The sequence below is a fragment of the Acanthochromis polyacanthus genome, chromosome 15, assembly GCF_021347895.1.
Source record: "Acanthochromis polyacanthus isolate Apoly-LR-REF ecotype Palm Island chromosome 15, KAUST_Apoly_ChrSc, whole genome shotgun sequence".
NCBI classification, from domain to species: domain Eukaryota; kingdom Metazoa; phylum Chordata; class Actinopteri; family Pomacentridae; genus Acanthochromis; species Acanthochromis polyacanthus.
In genome coordinates this window covers 9488788-9512510 of record NC_067127.1, presented here as the reverse complement: position 1 = coordinate 9512510, position 23723 = coordinate 9488788, and the positions used below count along the sequence as shown (strand labels likewise).

Below are 23723 nucleotides of genomic sequence, written 5' to 3'. Positions count from 1 at the left end.
ATCAGTGTAAACAAAGGAACAGCGGAGGAGCTCAGGCCCCGCTCTGCCTCTCCGCATCCCCCAGGACATCACTCAGAGAGCAACACAAGAACAGCAAGCCAGCCCCGCCGAGAAAGCCGTGTGTGTTGCGTTTCCCTGCATGCACGTGCGCGAGCGTGCCCGTGCGCATATCTGCGTCTGCTCTTGTGTCCTCATCTCAGGGTCTGTGTTTGGTTTGGCGGCCATTCAGAAAGAGATAGATTTACAGATACAGCGGATGGGGTTCAGCACACAATGTTAGCTTTGAGTCCTTTTGGAGTTTTTGTTTGGTTTGCTCATTAACCGTAGTATTTCTGATAAGAACTTCTAATTGCTTTAATGTGGTTTCAGTTAGCGTGCTAGCCTTAGCGGTCTGATGAACGCTGCAAGGGGAGGGAAGGGGAGACGGGAACCTGGATGTGGTTTAAACCTGAGAACTGGTTCTAGTCTGTGAAACATCAAATAAGATCAAAGCATCAATCACGCCTGATTCTTCTCTTAGACACGACAAGGTAATATTTCCTGAACGTTTCCTAACAATGCCGCAGTAACCATATATCTATTAATCATATGGGTGGGGCATTTTGAGTGCCAAGATGTTGTTCATGGAGCTTTTCAACACTGAATCTCACACTTTGTAAATTCTTTGATGCTCGTACACACCACTACGTTGTGTCCTGTTATCCATCTTCACCTTGGAAATGCTCAACTTTAGCATTATTCATGCAACCAGCTCACAGTATTCTCAGTTTACTCCTCAAAAAGTGTGCGTGTGGCTTTCAGGCTACATATTTAGTTAAATATCTCAAAGTGATTTAGTGTGCATGCTCGCCATAATGGTGAAGCTCACAGAAGCTTGTAAATGCCTCGTATTCCTTCCATTGCTTCACAGCTCCACATCTACAACTGCTGAGATAAGCATTCTTATCACGTACAGCTGTCTCTAAATATAAACCGCAGCATTACACATCATGTACTGCACATAGCTTCAATCACACACACTTGGGTTTTTGCACACACCGACACTAGTACCGCCAAAGCACGCAAATGCATGCATGAAACCGTCTTGAAGTAACAACCTAAGGACATCAAGATCATACTTTTTTTTCCCAATTATATACGTTGCAGAAGGTAAAAAGCCACTGAAGTTAGATCATGATAACACTGAATCACCACTTTAAACATAGTGTCAGCTGCAACATTTTAGTTTTTCCTTTACTAATCAATCTCAACCCCACGCGCCTACAAACCACTTTTTTTAAAACTTTCAATTAATGTACTGATTATTTTATTGATTAATCAATTATTAGTTTAGGATAGGGCTGCACAGTGCTGTAGTGGTTAGCACTTTTGCCTTGCAGCAAGAAGATCCCTGGTTCGAATCCCGGGGGGGCCTGGGATCTTTCTGCATGGAGTTTGCATGTTCTCCCTGTGCATGCGTGGGTTTTCTCCGGGCACTCCGGCTTCCTCCCACAGTCCTAAAATATGCTGAGGTTAATTGGTTACTCTAAATTGCCCGTAGGTGTGAATGCGAGTGTGATTGTTTGTCTGTATATGTAGCCCTGCGACAGACTGGTGACCTGTCCAGGGTGTCCCCTGCCTTCGCCCAAGTCAGCTGGGATAGGCTCCAGCACCCCCCGTGACCCTAGTGAGGATAAAGCGGTATATAGAGAATGGATGGATGGATGGATGGATAGTTTAGGATACAAAAAGCAAAAAGATTTGGGAAAAACATACATTACACTTTCCTAAATTCCAGTGTGATGGCAACAAACATGTTGTTTTGTTCATCCAACAGTCAAAAGGACTGGACAGGAATCTTCAAATTAATGTCACACAAGACAAAACGCAGCATTTTTTTTTTTTTTTTACAATACAATAAAGAAGCGGGAACTCGAAAGCCTTTAGCATACTTCCTTAAAAAAATGACCCCTGCTCATTTTTTTTCTTAAACTGAACAGCTCATCTCTACAGTGAATAATACTTTGATGATGCTAGTGCACATTATTGGTACATAATAACCAGAACTTTTAACACTGTAATTTTCTATTTCTTTCATATTCTGTCATCCATGTCCATTATTACAGGGTGGTACCAAGAATAAAAAGTAGATTCTTAAATAGACTTTGGGGCTGTTTAAATGTATAGTAGCTTACTCAGTCACCTCATTTATTGTGCATGTGATGACAAGCAGAGCGCTGGCAGAGCAGAGCAACTCTCTGGAGGCTATCTGTAACACTTTCCCCTTTGGGTGCAAAATATGTTCAAGTGCGTATAAATTTAACATTTCAAACTGACACATGAACTGTCAATATGCAAGTATCTTAATGTGTTGATAAAATGACCTCACTGACAAAGACACATTATATTTTCTAATATTAGTCAGCAAATGATATGTGAGCTCACCTGATGCGACTTCTCCTCTAAGTTTCGAAACCGGCGCTCGCCTGAACCTGCTCTCCACCCATGTGGGTCAGGGTGCTATTCTTAAAAAAGGTTTCATATTCTAGAAGCTCTTTATTTTAGCTATTCCTATGTTGCATGGCCATTCATTACCCTATAAAAAGCAGTTTACTCACAATAGCACATCCCAGTTGTTTCCAGGTCTAAATATTCCTATGGGGCATTTGGGTGCTGCCGTAAAGTCTCTGTGCTTGTCCCATCTCAGGTGTAATATGTGTGAGGGAAACAGCAGAGAAAATAGTGGGCAGACACAGAGAAAAGTAAAAAAAATAGAGGTATTTGGAAAAGAACCATAACAATTTTGGTGTATAGTCAAATCCACATCGATTTGAAAGCTGCAACATTTCCTAAAAGAACCACAAACCCACACGGACCTGAAGCAGTGCAACAAAAATCAGCAGTGCACATTATACAAGGTGGATGGCCGTGACACTCACAGTTTCTTCCTGTGGGTTTCTGGGTAAACCGTGATACAGAGGGGAGGATTTCGAAAGGACTACAACTACTCCAACTGTTTTAAAGGATAACCGCAAGTTCGTTTCCAGCCTTCGGGGCGATGCCAAAATAGTTCATTTTAGTAAATGGCCTCCGCTTGGCAGAATTAAGTGTCCGTTTCTATTGGAAGAGACTGATACGATACCACAACGCACAAAATCACTTTCTGTAATGATCTTAAAACAAGTATCTACAGTGCTGTGAAAAAGTATTTGCCCCCTTCTCGAGTTCTTATTGTTTTGCATATTTTGCTCATTTTAATGTTTAAGATAATCAAAAAAATTTAAATATCAGACAAAGATAACGCAAGTAAGCTCAAAATGAAAACAAATATTTAAAGCTACCTGGCCCTGTGTGAAAAAGTAATTGCCCCCTAAGCCTAATAACTGGTTGGGCCACCCTCAGCAGCAACAACTGAAATAAAGCGTTTTCTATAACTGGTAGTAAGACTTTCATATCTCTAGAGAGATATTATGGCCCACTCTTCTTTGCAGAATTGTTTTAATTAAGCAACACTGGAGAGTTTCCGAGCATGAATTACCTTTTTAAGGTCATGCCACAGTATTCCAATTGGATTAAGTCCAGACTTTGACTAGGCCACTCCAAAACCTTCATTTGGTTTGTTTTAAACTATTCAGAAGTCAACTTGCTGGTGTGTTTTGGATCGATGTCCTGCTGCAGAATTGAGCTTGAAGCTTCAGCTTGAGGTCATGAACTGATGGTTGAACATTCTCCTTCAGGATTTTCTGGTAGAGAGCAGAATTCATGGTTCCATCAATTACAGCAAGTAGTTCAGGTCCTGAAGCAGCAGAGCAGCCCCAGACCATCACACTACCCCACCATCTTTGACTTTTGGTATGATGTTCTTCCAAAAAGTTCAACTTTTGTCTCGTAAGTCCATAGAATATTCTCCCAAAAGTCTTGAAGATAATTCAGATGTTTGTTTGCAAAAGTAAGATGAGCCTTTGTGTTCTTATTGGTCAGCAGTGGTTTTTGCCTCGAAATTTTGTCATGGATGCCATTTTTGCCCAGTCCTTATTGTTAAGTCATGAACACTGAGGCAAAGAAGGCCTGCAGTTCTTTAGATGTTGTCCTGGGTTCCTTTGTGACCTCCTGAAGGAGCTGTCACTCGCTCTTGGGGTAATTTTGGTAGGCCAGCCACTCCTAGAAAGGTTCACCCCTGTTTCATGTTTTCTCCATTTGTGAATAATGGCTCTCCTGGCATGTCAAATGGCAGCATTTTGTTGCTGCTTTTTGAGATCTTTTGGCTGACGTCATTTTGTCAGGCAGGTTCTGTGATTTCTTGACTGAACAGGTCTGGAGGTAATCAGGCTTGGGTGTGGTCAGTGAAATTGAACTTGCTTTCCAAAAATGTGATTAGCTACAGTTAATTCATGATTTACCAAGGGGGACACTTACTTTTCACATAATGCCAGATAGGTTTGGATAGCTTCTTTTCGCCTTATAACATTAAATTATCATTTAAAAACTGAATTCTGTGTGTAATTTGGTTATCCTTGTCTAATATTTAAATTTGTTTGATGGTCTTATACATTTAAGTATAGGAAATATTAAAAATAAATAAGAATTCAAGACGGGGGCAAACACTTTATCATGGCACTATAGAGTTAACCTTTTCTCAGGTTCTCTTAAAGCATATCACTTGTGTTTAGTCTGTTCTTTGACATGCTGAGATATCACACAGGGAAAAGGTAAATCAAAACAGCTGTACCAAAGATGAAAAATCCCACAGCTATCAGTCATGTTGATAAGTGGACAGGCTTTACTAAAAAGCATGAAAAGTTGTGTTTTTTTTGTGTATGTTTTGCTGTCATCAAGTGCCTACTGAGAAATTGTTGAGGCATTTTTACAAGCGCAGATCATAAAGTTGTTATGGTTTCACTTGTATTTCTGTTCGTCCCTTTCAAATAAAACAAAAAAAGTGAGGAAATAGAAGCGGGATTGCCGCAATACAGTAATAAAAACAAACACATATGGTAGAAATAAAATGCTACATCCCGAAAGACTGCAGAAATACCCCAGGAGAGCATTTTTTAAATCAACGAAATAAGATTACCCCCCCCCCCCCCTTTTTTTTTTACTATGCACTGACATTTGTGTGTTTTAGTCAATGGCTTAATTAAGTAGAATGATAACAAAAGGTCTTCTAGTCTTTCAGTTTCTGATATGTAAAACAAAATGGTAAAGTTGGCACAACACAATATACTGACCTGCTGATTTAGATTAAAGCAAATCTCAGCTAAGTCATCTTTAATAATGTTATTGCTTATAAATGAAATTTAGGGACCTGTAATTGGGGTCGGAGCACTGACGGTGCTGAAGGACCTTACTGAAACCCTAGGGTTTCTTTTTTTTCTTCTTCACTCTTATCCCGTCTTTTCAAACTCCACTTTGGCGGCCTAAACATACCCCAAAATGCATCAAACTTTGCATTCACATCAGGACTGGCGAAAAATTTTATATTTTATGGGAGTTGCGCACATGTGGCAAAATGGCTCCATAGCATAGATCAGGCCTCACGTAGATCAGGTGTGTTTGTTTATAGTATTTCTAAGCTTCTGTTGAAGAGCAGCAACGGCATCGTTCTAAATATTGGCAGCCATCGATTATGTGCTGAAAATAAGGCTGCTGCATTGAGCAGTAAAGCTAAGAGCAGGGTCAAGGGGAAGCTTCCTCCTCTGCGTCCTCACCCCACCCCACGTAGCACTTGGGGGAAATGTAGAATGTGTTAGTCATAATTCTGGTTATCTCACATGTGTGACAGATCACATTTTAGTATATAAACCGCCCCATTACCCCCTCTCTAAGTTATATGCAACATCAGAATGTGCTGAACCTGGAGCCGGCCAGCTGCTCGTATTAATCAAACAGCCCACTTCCCTTTATGACACCAAGCAAACAGTCATAAACGCTCTTATCAGCCTTTCTAATAGTGTGGATGTTACAATCAGATTCATGGTGGCGTAAACTATTACATTTGATCTTCATCACATCCAGCGATCACTTCTTTTCACGGGCCTCGTTACTAACAGCCGGACAGCTTGTTGCATAATGAAATTCAAAGCACTCTATCGACCAGGGGGATCCTGCACTCCGTTTACTTATATTCACATATATTTTGTTTCCCCACTACAGGCAAGCAGGCATGATGAATGTATGGTCCTGCTGGGACACAGAGCTGGTCTGAGATCAGGCAACTTCCAGGCTCTACTGTAAAGTCTGGAGAGGGAACATTTTATTCCGTTTTATCTCAACGTGACAAATAACGGCTCTTTTCTTTAAAGTGCAATTTGCAGATGGCAAAAATGTGTTGATTTATTTGCAAAATAAGGTGTTAAACATGCAAAGTCACATGTTTTGTTACAGCCACAGCTTAGGCTGTGAGCTGTGGCAGGGCTCTCTCCTCCCTCGGCCTTGCTCTCTCTCTCTCTTTGCAGGTGTGTGCTGTGCTGATGAGGAGTCCAGGTGTGTGTCATCTGTCATCAGCAGATCATGTGCAGGTGGAGGCCAGCTAATCAGGTCCTGGTGTCCTATAAAAACCGTCATCAGTCGTTGTTTGATTCTTGACTGTCTTTGTCCCTCCATGCTGACTTCTGCTTGCTTTTGGTTACCTGACTCCTCCGGCTCCTTGTCCTCCGTGGATCCTGGGTCAAGGAAAATCATCTGTTGTCTCCCTATAGTCAAGAGCAGTTTGGGTTGAGCTTTAGGATTTTAGTGCAGAGTTCTGGTTGCTTAGTTTTAGTTAGTTAGACTTCCCTTGTTATTTTGTTCTCCTGCCTTGGTGTTACCAACAGTAGGCTAACCTTAGCTTTTGGGTTTGTTTTGTTATTAGTCTTCCATGCCTCTTGAGGCCTCTAGGTTGGTTCCCTGAGTTAAGCGAATTTATTATTTAATTAAATAAATTTTAAAATTAATAGTAAAAGAGCCATATCATTCTGAAAATTTGACAGCTCAATCTTCCCACCTTGATGATGCCGCAGTGTGAAGATTTTGACGATTCATAAAACGCTGTTGCCGTGGCAATGCATCATTGCTGTAACAAACAAAGTACTTTTTGACAGGTTGAAAGTGCTCAAATGTTTGCGAAAATTACCACACGCATCTGGATTGGTGAAACATTTGAAGTTTTAAGGGGAATTTCACCTCATTGTGGGAAAATGGCTCCATTGCGCCATCTGGAAAATTTCAAACATTTACTATGGCCAGTACATGTCATCTACAGGTATCAAATTTGGTAGACATATGTAACTGCTTAAGACATGCAAAAATGTATTTGACACCCATGCCCAAAACCCAACAGGAAGTTGGCCATTTTGAATTATGTCATATTTTATGATTTTGGGACATTTTTGACCATTTTCAAAAGCTATATACTCAAACAGGGCAACTCCAACAGAGCTAAAATTTGCCCAGGATCTACCACAGACATGGGTGATCAAAAGTTAACAAAATGCTCCGCAAAAGTCTGAGGGCATGGAAATGGCGACCCCTGGATTTTGATAATTTGCCATAAAACAGGAAATGCTGTGTAACTGCCCTGTACATGCTCCAATCTCCCTCAAATTTTACACGTATGATCAATGTCCTGCCCTGATCGCATTCACATGCTGATATAAAGCCACAGTTATAGCGCCGCCTAGTGGATGGAAGGAAATGCTCTATAACTAGCCTACACATGCTCTGATCTTCTTGAAACTTCATATGTGTGATCAGAGACTAATCCTGATCACATCCATAGGCCAATATACACTCTTGGTTGCAGCGCCACCTGCCGGATGGACAGGAAAAGCTCTATAACTAGCCTCTTTAATGATCCAATCTGCCTGAAATTTTACATGTGTGATCAGAGTCCAATCCTCATCACATTCACAGGTCAACATACACTCTCAGTCACAGCGCCACCCGGTACACGTGCATGGATTCGCTGACCAGCAAGGATGCAAGGACCTGTCCAACACTGCTTGCAGCTTTAATTTCAGGTTGTTTTGATAAACTGGAGGTGCAGGTCTTGTGTTATGTGGAGTTGTAAGCAGCCGATTTCAGTGTTAAGACAATTAATACACTCAGGTTTTACTGTGCCCAACCAAATAATGAGAGGATTTTTATTTTCAAGGGCATATAATAAAAAATGATAATGAAATTCCACTGACGCCCCAACGGAGCACTATATTCTAAACTCAGTGCCCGCTATACTATGCATGTAGACATACCACATATGCACATGTACATAATGTATGTGGATGTTTGTGTATGTTCAGGTTTTTCTTCTCAGTAACACAACCAACATCACTTGCGTCCAAGACAGCTGTGGAGGCATATCACCATGCCAGCGTGCTCTCTGCCAAAATCCTATTCCCAGAATCCTAGATTTCCACAACCCTGCTTCCCTAATCGACCATGGATCTCAGTGTCATGTTCTTGGATGACTGATGGATACCCCCGAGAGTCAAACATGTGGGTGTTTTGATTCATACCAATAACATTCTCTTGTTTAAAAGCTGATGTTTTTGACAGGATCCTTTCTCTCTCTTCATGCTCCATTCATAGAAAACACAAGTGCGGGCCAACTGGGCCTTGGAATCTGTCCTGGTTGAACCCAGAAGCTTCCATCAACACACCGCACCATGGAGGCTGCTTCTTTTCACAGACAAAGGATAAGTTTACCATACTCCTACGCTTACCATATTTACTGGGCGTTAAGGGCTAACGCTAAGTGGGGCAGTGGGTGTGAATTTCCCCCTTGCCCTCTGCTAGCCTTGGACTTAGCCATAGTCCCACTAAACCCAACAAGCTGCGCAGCTGCACAGCAGCGTTGGGTTACCAGTAAAGTGAATGACAAGAGCAGGTTGGGTTGCAGACTAGGCCATACAGAGGTGCACAAAACATTGTCATCTGCCACAGGAAGTTGTGTGTTTGCACATATCTGGCTTGTGTTGCCTGTAGTTGTGTGTATGTGACTGTGCGAGTGTGTGCGCCTGCATATTTATGAAAGTCACTGCGCTGGATATACTGTACACGTGTGTTGCTAATCTCAGTGTCACTTGGTGTCAATGCTATATTGGACCTATGGCCCTATATGGTTTCTCCCTATGAAAGGCTCTTTCTCTGTTTAACCCATTCAGAAATATCCTGACAGGTACCGGTCGCAGCAGTTTTGCGATGATGTTTTTCTGTCTGCTGTGACTCTATGAAAGAGAGAATAGGTCTGACACAGCACGCCACCACTGCCTCTGCTAAGCCTTATCTGTTTACACGGCAGTCTCCACTCACTCTCAGTCTCTGTCTCTCTCTTTGGTAACCTGACTGAGTGAGTGTTAGAGCAGAGACAGACGCAAGGCCTTCAGAGCCTTTGCAGCGACTGGAAGGAAGATCAGGGGTCACTCTGTAAAAACATTCCCATGGTGCAACTCCCCCACCCCCCCAGCCCTTATCCCTGCCAGGAACTTCTCGACACACTACACAGCAAAGCGGACAGATAGAGAGGGGAAGCGTCCAAATGAAATGTGGATTATTTTTTTGTATGGAGGCAGTCACCAAAATCTATTTTCACTTACAGAAACACTGCATGAATGCTGTGACAAAATAAGACCTACAATTAGACTTGAGTTACACAGAACACATTGCGACAGTAAAAAGTAAGAAAATCTACTAGTATAACTGGAAAAGTGTGTTATTTTCTTGACAAATTTAGTGTTTCTATCTTATGAACTTGAATAGCTGCACTCCAAAAGAAAAAGCACTGCGAAATCCCAATACAGTGACCTCAAATTACTGCTTTAATTCTTGAGCTGATACATTTCAGAAAACAAGCCTGAGTTATATTTACTCGTATCTTGTACACTTTAACTCTTCAAACAAAAATCTAATCAGTCTATTCACAGTTCTTGTTTATATTCGTATTTGTATATTCATAGTCATTCAGCCTCTCATAGTGCAAGCAGTGATTTCATCCTGCAAGTGGTAAAGCATCAGTTTACAGAGTGACATCTGAGTATATTTTATGTAACTCTTACTAACATTTTCCTCATCCGAATCCTTTTACCTCAACTCCTTTTTCCAGAAACTTCATAAAGAAGATACACTAACCAGAATATTTTCTGTTTTTGTAAAATTTTTCTCAATTAATTCACATAACGAGTCAGAAAGTGACCTAATTATTATCATCTACAGGGCATATATAAGTGGATTTCAAATAACATACATTTATTTATTTTTTCTAATATAACAAGTTTAGAAAGGGTCAAGCTATCATCTTATAATTTCATACATTTTCTTTTATCACACAATGTACAAACAGTATATCTGACACTGTAAATCACGTTTTTAATCCTGTTTAAGAGGTAATAAGTCATTTTGGGTGTTAGTTGTCTCTCCCTGCACAGTGTTATTTCTATCCCATTTGATCAATTGTAACTTGTGCAAAACACTTAAAACTCAGACAGTATTCTATCTGATTTAAGGTGACTGAAGACACTCTAGTGTCTGTAAACTGTGTTTTAATCTGTTGTCCTGACTCATGACAGGGCAAAAGTTTCCGAGTGGTCTGCCAGAAAAGGACTTCGAGACACTTAAATATAAAGAGAGAGAAAATAAAGTTATAAATGAAAACCACAGAAGAGGCCCCTATAGTCTATATGTTGACATATAAACAAACTGACTATACAGGACTGCCCGTGTGGTTTGGTGTAGTAAGTCTTTTTTTTTCTCGGTAAGATCCAAGGCTCTCCAAACATACTTGAGTCTGACGCACCACTGTGATGCAGTGAGGACCCTGCTGGGGGAACAATACAGGCCTGCCTTCCTGACCTCTCTGTCTAGCATATCCTACAGACATACAATGACTGCCTTAATTACCAGCCTCCATTCCCACCACTAGGGCTTTCCCCAATGGTGCCCATTCAGAACCGCAGTCTCTCCCTAAGGTGCCCATTCAAGCTCGACACAAAGCCAGCAGTGTCAGTCCCTGATCTCTTGACACCAAATCCAGTCCAGTGTGCCAGCACTCGCAGCTTCACAGTGTCTCTGTCTGTCCGTCTGCTTGTCCGTCCAATCGTTCGGTCTCGTCTTATTTCACGAAAGAATTACTGTTGTTTTCAAGTGACAAGAATCGGTGCTGCTACAAGGAGCAATTAGTTCAGCCAAATACTGATGAACTGGCAGAGAAAAGCGTGAAAATGAGTTGTGCGTTTGATGTGGATATTGTTCTAGTGGTTTCCCTTTCATCGTCTACCTCTCTGTACTCACTAACGAGTTCAAGCGAAGACAGATGAGGGTATGTGAGTCTGTAAATCTGTAAAGGATCTTAATCAGGTAGTTTAAATTCTAATTGGCTGTTTGTCAGCTTAAGAAATGTTTGAATGTCAATAAGAGAATCTAATAAAATGCCAAGATCCAAATCAGATTAGCTGAACCCCAACTGTGGCATCTACAGTTAAAACAACCATTACTGTAATTATCAGTGAAACATTCTTGATTAATCAGATCATAGTTCGGTCTGGAGAAAATCGGGAAACAGTGAATAGAAACAAAATGGCATCACTATATTTTATCTGAACAAAAGTTTAAAAACTGAAGACAATAAATTTACTGTGCTATCAGACCAAGGGAACACAATAAGAATCATTTTTAAAAATGCTAAATGATTTCAACAGGAACATTGCCAGAAATCAGCATATTCAAACATACAAAAAGAATCTTCATTATGGAGTGGGAATTAATGAACAAAAATGGTGAAGTTGCTGAATTAAAATTACATGTACACCTTAACAAAGTGTGCAAAGAGAACAGACAGTACATGAGAGCTAAGAGAGCCCTCTGGACATGGTGTGCTAACAGGACATCATGCTGTAGCGAAAATCTCACCTTTGACCCTCTGATTCCTCCTTTCTCCCTCAGTGAAAGGTGAACCATCCTGTTCTAGTTCCTGAGGCCTCAGTGCAGCGCTGCTGACCTCCACGGCACTGTAGTTGTGCTAAGAACACCAGCCAAGTGTTGCTACTAAACTATATTGCTGCCATCATTCTTCATACTGTAAGAATTTAGATGTAGTAGGCTAAAATATCTACCAAGGCTTTTGTGCTAAGATGCAACAAGATATAAAGAAAATAAAAGAGGTAGAACATAGAAGAAAAGGTTCTAGAATGAGTGCTGACCTGGTTTCGCTCATGCTGCAAAAACAAGATTACATAAAGCAATGTGATGAGCAAGTGCCTCAAACGCATTATTGTTTATTTTCTTTTATTAACTCCAGCCTGCATTTTACATTACTGGCTCTGACTGGAAAGAGATTCATATAACAAAGCATTACATAAGAAAATCTGGAAATGAAGCTAATAAAGTCATCTAACATAGTTTAGACAATACACCATAAATCTGAGCTTCACAGAACCAGATGATTGGATGTGCAAAATCCATTTGCGATGAGATAACTGTAAGACTTAGAGTCAGGTAAGCTTCGCCTATCTATCCACTCAGCCTATGCAGACACCAAGTCTTCTCCTCATGGTGAGTCTGGAGCTTCCATCACTATCTCACCATATTTCAACAGTTCATCCGTGCATCCCTGACCGTGGCTAAATGTGACGGTTCACTGTGTCACAGTTACCAAAACAGGAAGTGGTGCGATTGTTGTCTCAGCAAAAATGGAGAGGAAGAATGGGATTTCTGTACAGAACACAAACCAGCTGGCAGGAAACCACACTTTTATCATTCTTTTAACTTTGATTTCCTTTCAGGGGAAGTGCCCTCGCTCCTCTTATTCGCTGTCTCTTAGCCCTTGCTCCCTTCTCAGGCCTTTCGAACTATACCCTCTCTGTGTCTGACACAAACTCAATAGCACTGAATGGCATGACAGTGACACATCCAATCTGCCACAGCAAATAACTGCAGCCATGTCAGACCTGCCCTCGGGGCACAGAGATCATGGGGGTAAAATGTGAAGCATTCTCTCATGACAAATGTTGAAGTGTGACTGCGTTGTTGAAAGATTGTTTATCGACAGGATTAACAAACTGCTGGATGCATGGAGGGAGGGAGGAGTAAACTAAGATGGAAAACAGATGGCTGGAGAAAGAAGAAAATATAAATACGAGATTTCACTATAGGTTTTTTGTCAGTGCAGGCAGGAGCTGGATAAATAGAGATTAGAAAAGCTAAAGGACAGATGTAGGATCTATGTTCTCTCTTCCCAGGAACATTAACCTCCAGGGGACAGCAAACGTTTCCAGCTACGTTAAGCCCACATAATCTGTTGAACTATTGAATAATCAGCACTGGACTAACTATCAAAGGGGGATGGCAGGCTAGTTTAGACAATTTAGCAGCATATTTCCAGAACAAGAGCTGACAAATGTTTTGCCAGCGGCTTGAGGCAGAGCTGCTCTGAATATGAAAGAGAAGCTGCAGACAAGAATATTACACTTGATTGAAAATTATGCTGGAAATCTTTTTTTTTTTAGAGTGGAAATTAGAATTTCACAGAAAGTTAAACAGATTTTATGGAAAAAAGTAGGAAAACATGTTAATCACAGAAGAACTGAGTGAAGTAAAGAGGATAGTTTTGTCTTGTTTTATTCCCGCAGAGTTATCCACAAACAAAGCCAATGATTTCTGATTAACTGTTAACAGCTGAAACGCCAACATGGGAACACTCTACCTTCCAGATGTGGATATGAAAACCTGCACTTTGCAAACAGCCACCTGAGACTTTTATATGAATAAAAAATGCCCAACACGCTTGCTAAACGATGAAGAAATAATAATAATAAAACAAATACAGATGCTGCTAGTATCCTCCAGGCATTTTCATTTTGATAAATGCGATTATCTTCATTTAGAAGCAAAGCATATTCCATTTTTTTTTTAATCTCAGTTAAAGACATACCAAAGAGGACCAGACTTAATATCCTGGCACGGTAAATTTGCCTCTAAATCTTTCTCAGAATACATATGATAAAGAACATGTAGGGAAAGTGAATGACCATGACATCTCATTTAATGAAGACTTTAACATCACAGTTACTGGGCGTGCCTACACAAGGCTAGCATACTTGCTTTCCTCGAGTGAAGCAGACAGACAGAGTGCTGGGCAGTGACGGAACACATGGTAAATTAGAAACTTGCTACGTGTATCTGGCACATTCCCCCCCTCTACTCCACCACTATGCCCCAGTGCAACAACACACAGAAACATTAAAACAAAGTCAGGGCACAATTATCCCAGCATGACCACCAACCAATTTGGAAGACGATCATTGCTCTCTCAAACAGTGGAAAATTTTAAAGCAAATACATTTTGCTAAAACAACTACCGCCGCTGTTTGTTATGGTAGACAAAATGGGCCCCAATAATGACAAGTCATTAACTCTAACACCGCTACCAAAGGAAAAGCACACATTTTGGCAAGTTGCACATTACTCAAAGTGCGATCCGCCTCTGGTGTGAAGAGGGCCTCACTTCGCAGCTCGCTTCAGGTCTCCGTGTTGACACTGTTATGGGAGATTATGGTGACCATTTGTCACAAAGGACAGACTGCCGTTGAAATTAACACCACGTGAGGTGTGAGGACCATCACAGTAACAGGCATATGGTCACAGATACAGATCGGATACATGCTTGGGAAGATTCAGGCATGGCCCAGTCACAGGCTTTTGACTGACCGACTGACTGACAGGGGCCTGGATGAGAGGAAATGTAACACTTGTACAAATGAAAGTGAATCATCCTATTGAAAGTCATCCTCATTCATTCTGTAGGCTTTGGTAACTTGAATGATTCAATTACATACCAGTATATGTATCATATGTTGGTCAGAAGTTAAAAGAAACTAAAGCTTAATATAGAAGAAATAAACACTGAGATTAATGTTATGTGTGTGTATATATATATATATATATATATATATGCACACATTCCACTGACACCATAACAAACTGAACAAAAGGTGCATTATACTGGGGTGATAAAGAATCCTCTGTATGCGGATCAATGGGCTCCACGTGTTTTTGATCAACACAGTAACCGAGATGCTCTTGGTATGGCTCTTCTATCTGCCCTGCCTGTTATTTTTTGCACACTGATACATGTAGAACATTCACTGGCTTAATACACGGAAAATAAATTTAATTTGTCCCACAGCAGGACAAAAAAGACAAATCTGTATATCATCGCCAACCTCTGCAGCCTCATCTGGAGGCAGCAGCTTATAGGAGTATATTTACATTACAGCGAGGCTTGACTCAAAAGAAAATATGCACATCAGCTTTCCTGTAGCGGGATACTTGCACTCATATCTGTGCATTAACTATGAGGCAACAAGGAGCAACTGGTTAGCATAACTTAGCTCAAAGACAGAGTTCAAGTGTAAAAAGGGCAGGTTAGTGTTTTACAAGTGGGTGCTGGGGGGCAGATTTTGTTATTTTTGGACAGAGGAGGGTGGCTGTTTCCCTCAGTGTCTTTGTGCTATGCTAAGCTAACCAGCTGCTGGCTGAGGCCTTATATTCAATGGAACATATGAGAGTGCTATAAATCTTCCAAATAAACAACTATTGATCGAAAGGCCCCAAAAGCAAAATTTCTCAGTCAGCTGATATCAATATGAATACATGCCTATCAAAACAGAACACTTTCCCCTGAAGTTCAGCTTCAGCCAATTTCACATGATAGATTTGCAACCACATTTTTGTGGTATTCTACCAGTTTAAAGAAAACCTGAAATTTCTCTGAATAAATAAACAAACTTGCCCAGGAAGCTATAATTCTTAACGACTGAACCAGAGGATCGCATTGTGACGGGGAATGGGGAATTGTAACTTAGGAATCCACTGTAGCTCAAAGACACGCAAAAAACACACACAGCAGCAGCAGCCACCCCCACATACCCACAAACCTGCATTGCGGCAAAGACATTTTCCATGAGTTAATCTTTCTACAGGGAGACATAGCAAGAAGATGTCATTCAGTGCATCATTTTGATCGCTCAAATCAGAGGTGGGGCCAGCTGTTGAGAGGATTAGTCCTCACAACGAAACCAAATCATGAGTGCAAGTGGAAGACATCTTGGAATGGGGCCAAAGCGTGGCAGTGAGAGGCATTCTGCTCATAACTAGGGGAGCGACCTCATTTTCCGAATAAAAGCCAGTTTACATAACACCTCTGTCCCCATGACAGGGAGCACTGGGCAGCTGCTGCCAGGCCTGTGGCTTTCACTCAGCTACAAGAGTTCCCTGAAAAATAATTCTCTCGGTACAGCCACAAGCCTCTTCTATGTGTTTCCAATGTTAACATGTTACAATAAAAAATAATCCTACACTTCATGTAATGCATTAGCACTTTGGTAACCTCAATTATTTAATGGCTTCACTTTGAGCAGCATTAGAAAGCACGGAGATATCAATGTAAGGAAATCTGTCGATAATCACTTGATTTATAAAAGCTACACTTTTCCAGTGGGTGATAAAAGTCACAGCTCAAAACAACACAATAAAACATGTTGAAGTGAAGAAGAGAAAGACTGTACATGTCATCAGAATATGATTCTCCATGCTGGACCAGGATGACAAACTTAGCAGCACTCTACAAAGCAGGATCCTTTGTTTTCATTGGCAAAGCATCTCTGGACAGGACAAACTATTACACTGAACTACACAGACACACAACTAATTACTGCACACTGTGAAACAGACTAATGGAAATATTCTTTGGAAAATGGATAATCAGTAAGTTGAACTCTGTTGCCATCAAAAACCTGAGTTCCTATTGCAAGTTGTGCGTCACATCTGTTATTTGGGTCTTGAGCTGGTTGAATAAGGCTGAACTATCCCTGATTAGGCACGCAATGACAGGTGACTGGGCAATAATGTAAATGTTGTAGGTGAATTTATGGAGAAATAAGCCCAGGAGAGACCTAAATAACTGAGATGGCGTTGACCTGTGTAGGTGCAGAGGCCGTCTGGAGACTTCACTGCTTTTTGAGTTACTGTTGGCAGTTTAACGAACAGCTGAAATACAAACCAGAAGACGGCTGAGTGATTTTGACAAACACAACGCAATACTTTACTCCATAGAAAGAGTCATTTCACAGCTTCTGCTCTCAAATGGGTTGTGTTCAGTAATGCAACATTTGAGCCTTTTTGTTATGACATAATAAAGTGAAGTTTAATGTTCAAGGCATGTGGTTTTTAGAAATAAAACACACTAAATTGTGCGTTACCTAATGTACACCTGCTTCGGTGTTGAATATCAGTATCATTTGATCAATGCTCATGTCAACAGGTAGAGTGTTACTTAAAGGAAAAATGAAGGCAAAAGCTACAATTTTCCTGATATAGTGCAATTCCAAACTCCCGTTAGAGCTGTCAATAGATGATCTAATTCCCACACATTGCAGTTTGGAGCTGTCCAGGAGATATTTCATCAGTACATGGGTCTTTTACAGGCCTTCTGAGACCAGTCATCATATGTCATAAAGCAAGTCAACGCATTTTAATCTCACATCTGCTCCTCGTTACCGTTCCATGCAAAAGAAACTTAGGGCTGGGGTTAGGCTATCGCACCTCACCCAGGGAAAAGTAGAGAAGACAAAAGGGAGAGGCAAAGGAGGGACGGGAGATCATTCGACGCCCTGAGTCCAACAAAAAAAAAATTCCACAATTCCAAAGGAAAGTGCCATCGTGTTGCTCATATGAAATCGGATCACTTGCAGCCCACAGTCCCAGCTATGGAGTTTACAAGGTGCCATGTAACATCGCAATGACAGATCTCCCATAGCAATTTCAAAGGCAGCTACAAACTCCTAGAAATATTGCTTAATACTGTGCATGAACACAGTATTTGCCATTCTATATTCAAATACATATATCTACTCTGGTAATTTATGTAATACACGATCCTATAGTATCAGCGGTAATAACTAGGGTTAAAAAAAATCTGCCCAGTCCTCATTTAAAGCATATTAGCAGGGATTGCATGAAACCTTAAATTCTCCTTTTGCTTTCCCAGATGAGTTCACATTTCGAGGTGATGACAACAGCTGGGCCCCCATTAGTCACACATTAGTGTGCTGCAGCCTCCCTTCTCGACCTCAAGGTGGATTTGCCATGGTGCTTCCCAAAAAAAAAAGCCTGCACCACAACAGGCTGAACCAGTGGGAAACTGGAAGGCAGTGGAATGCAAAACTGCAGTTTTGAGAAATGAAAGTAAAATCTTTAGCTGCGTGTCAGAAAAGACGGTACCTATAGTATTTACTCGTGATTTTTAAATCTTGCAATCATGCTAACACAGCTAAGATGACAATCTGATGCAAACGCAGGCGGTTTCACCTTTGGCCTTAAAATTTGAAAAAGCTCAAATAGCTTGTTTATCATGGCTAATAACGTATAGTTTTTTTGCGTAATGCTTTGGCAGTTAAGATGCACACAAGTCCACATATAGACACACACACATGACTGCAGAAGACAGAGGCCAGCCTGTTTAACAAGTAGGTCAGACCAGATCCAAAAAAAAAGGGAGCGAGAGAGGGAAAGAGGTTGAAGCAAGCACAACACAAGTCACTCACTTGTTGTAATACAAAACATAAGATAAGGAATTAGATAACTGTAATGTATTTATATGCACTGAAGACTGTATTATGTAATACTTATGTAAGTCTCACCTGAGGGCAGTCTTTGATGTAGTGGCCCTTGTTGAAGCACAGGTGGCACAAATAGTTGGGTGGGGGTCTTTTGTTAGGTTTCCTCGGCTCCGAAGAAAGGGATAGGTCTGAGAAATGGTCCGTCAGGGAGTTGAGTCCGTCCACAATGTTGTTAAGGGAGCCATAGGGTGACACATTCTTATACACGTTGTTGTTTAAGGCCTGCAAGACAATATCAGACCCAGTTCAGCTTTAACATACCATTCAAATTCTTAACAGAAAAGTATAAAAAAAACTTAGATTAATCACCAATTTCCTTTACGTGCTCTCTGTCCTATTTTCTGTTGTGCAAAAAAAAATGTGAAGAAGAAAAAAAACTCTCCAAGATCATTTCTCTCATTAAATTCAGAACATCTGGCGAGAGGCCCAGCTGTGCTCATGAACTGGAAAAGTACTGAGCATGTCCACAGAGAAAAAGACACGACTTTACAAAGTATGACTCACTGTAAACAAGATGGGAGGCATGTTCCCTCGCCAGCCTGTGGAACATCAGCAATGTCACCATGCACTGTTGGTGGTAAACTAGCCATGGTCCAAGTTTGTAGTCTGCTCGGAGCCACAGAACGCAGTGTTGCATGCCACAGGGCCCAGTGCATTCATAGAGGATGCCCTCAGAATATTAATAACAGGGAATGCATTGCCTGCAGTTCCTTATTTCCCTTCTCATTCACGTCTTGCTCTGTTCAAATAAAGTCCAGAGAGGACAGACAGGAACTGACCTCTGGTTGAAATGATGCCGATGACATTTTTACTACCACACATGTAATTAAGCTTGCGGAAAAGTTGCTAAGAGTATAACTAGGCATCTGCTTTGACATTTGATAGTTTAACTGCACTAATAAGAAACTAATGACAAAGATTCAAGACACCACCCTCAAGTAAAAACGTCAGTAAGTGCGTAAGCATGATGAAATCCGCAGATAAACTCTTCATCATCCCTGACGGCCATGCATCATTTTGGGACACACGTTTGTGTCTGGGAAATGATGTTACTGCTGATGTTTAATGTTGCAAAGCGCTGAAACCTTAGGACTTGGCAACCTGGCCAGGACGGGAAGCCAAATCTTTATCTGGAGGCTGTGAGATTGTCTTGCTAACCAGCTCCAGCCTCAAGACTCGTGCTCATTTATTACATGCAGTCGTTGTAAATCATGCATTACAGCTCTGCAGTTTCTCAGAGTTTTCCATCTGCCATGTGTTTCAGCTCTGCGTATTACTGCGTTATGCATTACCACTCCTTACTGGAAATGTACATGTTTGTGTGTTTGTCCAAACTTAAGTTTTAGCGCAGATTGCTCCTTGAATTTCTTCGGTTTGGCCTCAAACCTCCTACTGTCAGCCCAAAGGAAACAGATTTCACACACATCTGCTAATGGTGGGGAGAGAGTGTTTGTTTATTTTGTGTGTCTGTGTGTGAGTGAGTGAGAGAATGAGTGAATGAATGACTGACTGACTGATTCCTGAGGAGGTTGTGAGTGTGTTCATATGTGTGGCAATAGACGGAAGAACTAAACTAGTGCCTATACCAGTCACTGTGCATTCAGGTGAGTTGGACAAGTGTAGCACATCCGTGACTATTTCCACGTTTCTAGGTATGTGCTGTCACTCCAACACTGATGTGCATAAGCCAGGTTTGTGGTATGAGCTGGAAATTGTCAAGGGGAATTCTCCTGGAAAGCACTGTATGATCAGATTTACCCAGAATGGTTCAGAAGATACATTAAAATACTTGTCTTCTCAGCCAAAAACTAGTTAATAAACAATTCAAACTGCTAGCAGATGATACTGTAATACTTGATTCCTGCCTCTGGTGAGTTCCAATCAACAAGTTCACTAATTTATCACCAACTCACTTGAAGCAGACTGTTGTGTGATCCTTCACTGCAAAAACAACCACATTTTGCATTACTCATCTCATCATCAAATCTCTGCAGTGGTATATTTTACTTGGCTTCACTGGCATAGTAAGTTGCAAAATCCCCCCACCCCTTAAACCGTTTCCAGACTATATGTGAGTTCCCGCAGTTTGAAACCCTTTCTGCTCATATGGCCTGAACGGCATTACACACTGTGATGCATAAAGTGCACAACCAATTTTTTTTAGATTATGATAAATGATTTCAAAAGGCCTCTGTGGTTACCACCAACATAACAACGAGCACTGGTGAATACACCATCCATCCATGACTAGCTTCCAACACATAGGCTCATCATAACGCAGATCTAAGAAGCTCAACTGCAGTGCAATCAACACAGTTTGTTGTGTATTTCTTTTTAGCACTCTGCCAACAGGACGTGATCATTTTCTGTATGTGCTGCATGTATGTATGCGGCTGAGGTTAAGGGGTGTGGTGGTCATGGTGGGCTCCTTTTTGCTCACAGTGTGGTCCGGAGTATCAGATTTGCACCCTGCACACATTAGCAGCATGTTTGTCCCTTAAAATTACTCTGAGCTACGAAAATAGACAATATGTAAACAAGGATTGATTTTTGTTTGCACAACCTGGTCTATTTGGAGGAGTCAGAGACAGCAGACCTCAGCAAGGGGCTGCAGTGACCGGCTTTCTCCAGGCAGAGGCGTGCAGGGGAATCTATTTCCATCTGTTGCCTCTCTGATCACAGACATGTCTGATCAGAACTGATTTTTACTCAGCAGTGTCACCTGAACTACAGCTTATCAATATGCTGAGACAGATTTAGTGGCATTATGGGAAAAGGGAGTTGAACTGAATGCACTTGAAAATGACATTTAGCTGTTTAACAATCCAGTGAAGTTGCAGAAGTGAGCTCTAATAAAATCGCTCAAAACTTTCCAAACAATCCTACAACATCCTTGAAAGTAGCCTGAATTGCTCATAAGTGGTTTTATAGTGAGATTGTGACAGTATGGATTTACTGAGCATCTCTGTGGTATTACTTAGGATTTTGCAGTGTTATAATACAATAATATTTATTTATATTAATGATTAAACAAACAAGACAAATGATCTGATGTGCTGCGTGACTAACAGCAATATTCATGAGAATAATACCCCCAAATATGCGTGCAGTGAGACTACTTGAAGTTATTGTCCATATTAGAAATATCATGGCGGTTAAGCAGACTAGGATCAGCCCATGTTGCACACTAAAAATATTTACTTTCCCACAATCAACAACTCGGTTTCTCACTCGGGTAACTTCAACCACAATCACAATGTGAAACATCCCAGAATTGTACATGTCGCATGCCATGTTTCACCTCATTTCGCTGCAGCTGAAAGAAGTTGTTGAGATAGTTGGAGTTCAGGGAAGAGCTCAGGTCCGCCGCTGCGGGAGGCTTGCTGAAGCTGAGATCCGGGTGGGAAGAGTTGGGCTCGGGTCTGAACGCGTCAAAGGCGCTGGTCTGGTGAGGGTCTTGTAATGAAAGGTAGACCCAGTTGAGAAGTTGCGCAGGCTGGTACACGGAGGCACTCGTGTCTATGGCAGACAACAAGCTCATCTTTCAACTCAGATGGCTAAACTGGATTTTCCACCGCTGTTTGTTGGACTGCTCTCAACTCTTTAACCGTCTTGCTTTCCCCCGGCAGATGGCAAGTGCTCCTTTTTTTTTTTTCCTTTTTTGAATTCTTCCCGTAAAGGGGCCCTGTCCTCCTCACGCCGGGAGCCTCGTCCCAGTTAGATGTTACTCAAAAAGTCATTGCGCTAACATGTCAGTATAAAAAAGTTTTCCCCTGCTCCCCATGGTCCGCTATCTGCCTTTATTGCAGCGGGGCAGACAGACGCTCTTTGAATATGTAATGAACTGAGCTCTGCGTCATCGGGGGCGTTCAGCCAATCAGCGCCTGCTTCATATTAATATTCATTCATATCCCAATAACTCCCCTTAAGGTTAATACATATTCTGACACATCATTTACTAAATTAAACCAATTGACAGAGCCATATGATAATATTTATTACTTGTAAAATAGCTGTTTTTCTTATCCAGTGACTCATTAATATATATTTGGACTGTCCCATTGATTTCTGTTATTATAAAGGCCTGTCTGCTCATTTTTGTCATTCAACTATCTGAAAACAGACATATATATTCATGCGTGCTATAAGGACAAAGATGGATCAATTTTGGAGCTGCACAGAACATTTAGTCCAGCGGTTAAGCAATCAATAAACCAGCAGCTTAAGACCAGCCCAGGCCTGTCACAGCCTCCAGACAACCTGAAGGGGGCAGATAAGGCAGTATGTTCAAGTGAAAACTTTTAAAAGGGCTCCCTCTTGTGGTACATGCCCTTCACAGGCACACACGTACACTTCCTTGTTGGCAACAAGTATCATGATCTCGCAACCATCTCACACATGCAGTTTATGGTCTTGCATGGACAGACTGATCTCATACAACCAGACCTTTCTCCACAGTGCCATGTTGTTTATAGGACATTTCTTTATTATTGCTGTATGTTTGTATGCTCATACCTCAAACAATGATCACAAAATATAAATGAATAAAACAAGATAAATTTAACTTACAAAACTCATTTTGATGATAGTGTTGGCACAAATATACAGCTGTGAGCAAAGTCCACATCCACTTGTAAAGGCGGCGAGTCCAGTGACTCCTGTCCTAATTTTCTATCATGCAAAAATATTCTGCCATTTTTCCAGAAGACCTGTAATAAATCTATAAAAGAACAAAAATTCATGTTCGATTTCATTTTTATGTTTTTCAATGACGTCTTTCAGTTCTGGGAATTATTGTGAACTCAAGAATGCCATTATACACATGGATACATGGTCTTTACATAGGTGTAAATGTATAAGATGCACATATAATATGAAAAAATATGCTCACACAAAAAATTAAATTAAATTAAAGAATTGTTTTATTCCTCTTTTAATCTTACATTTAGGTTGTCTTAACACACATATATACAGTACATATATGTATATGTGTGTGCATTGATTCAACACATCACATGCAAATGCTGCAAAAGTACAAACACATCACATCCAAATGCTTTCACACTTCAATGTGTGATAGACTCACACGTTACCACC

The 23723-nt window shown here is 41.0% G+C and overlaps 1 protein-coding gene across 2 annotated transcripts in view; it reads right to left on the bottom strand.

Moving 5' to 3' along the window:
* zcchc24 (zinc finger, CCHC domain containing 24) overlaps positions 1 to 22457 on the bottom strand; it is a 38683-nt gene extending 16226 nt beyond the window's left edge. The window contains exons 1-3 of one of the 2 annotated variants that reach the window (XM_051959777.1): positions 21928 to 22457; positions 18648 to 18848; positions 16807 to 16995 (exon numbers count right to left, since the gene is read on the bottom strand). In XM_051959777.1, the coding sequence (XP_051815737.1) occupies positions 16822 to 16995; positions 18648 to 18848; positions 21928 to 22167 (615 nt within the window). In that variant the 5' untranslated portion in view covers positions 22168 to 22457 and the 3' untranslated portion in view covers positions 16807 to 16821. Of the gene's footprint in view, positions 1 to 16806; positions 16996 to 18647; positions 18849 to 21927 lie in introns of those variants that run through there. The other variant, XM_022201858.2, reaches the window with a different exon arrangement.
* Between the last annotated feature and the right edge of the window lie 1266 nt (positions 22458 to 23723).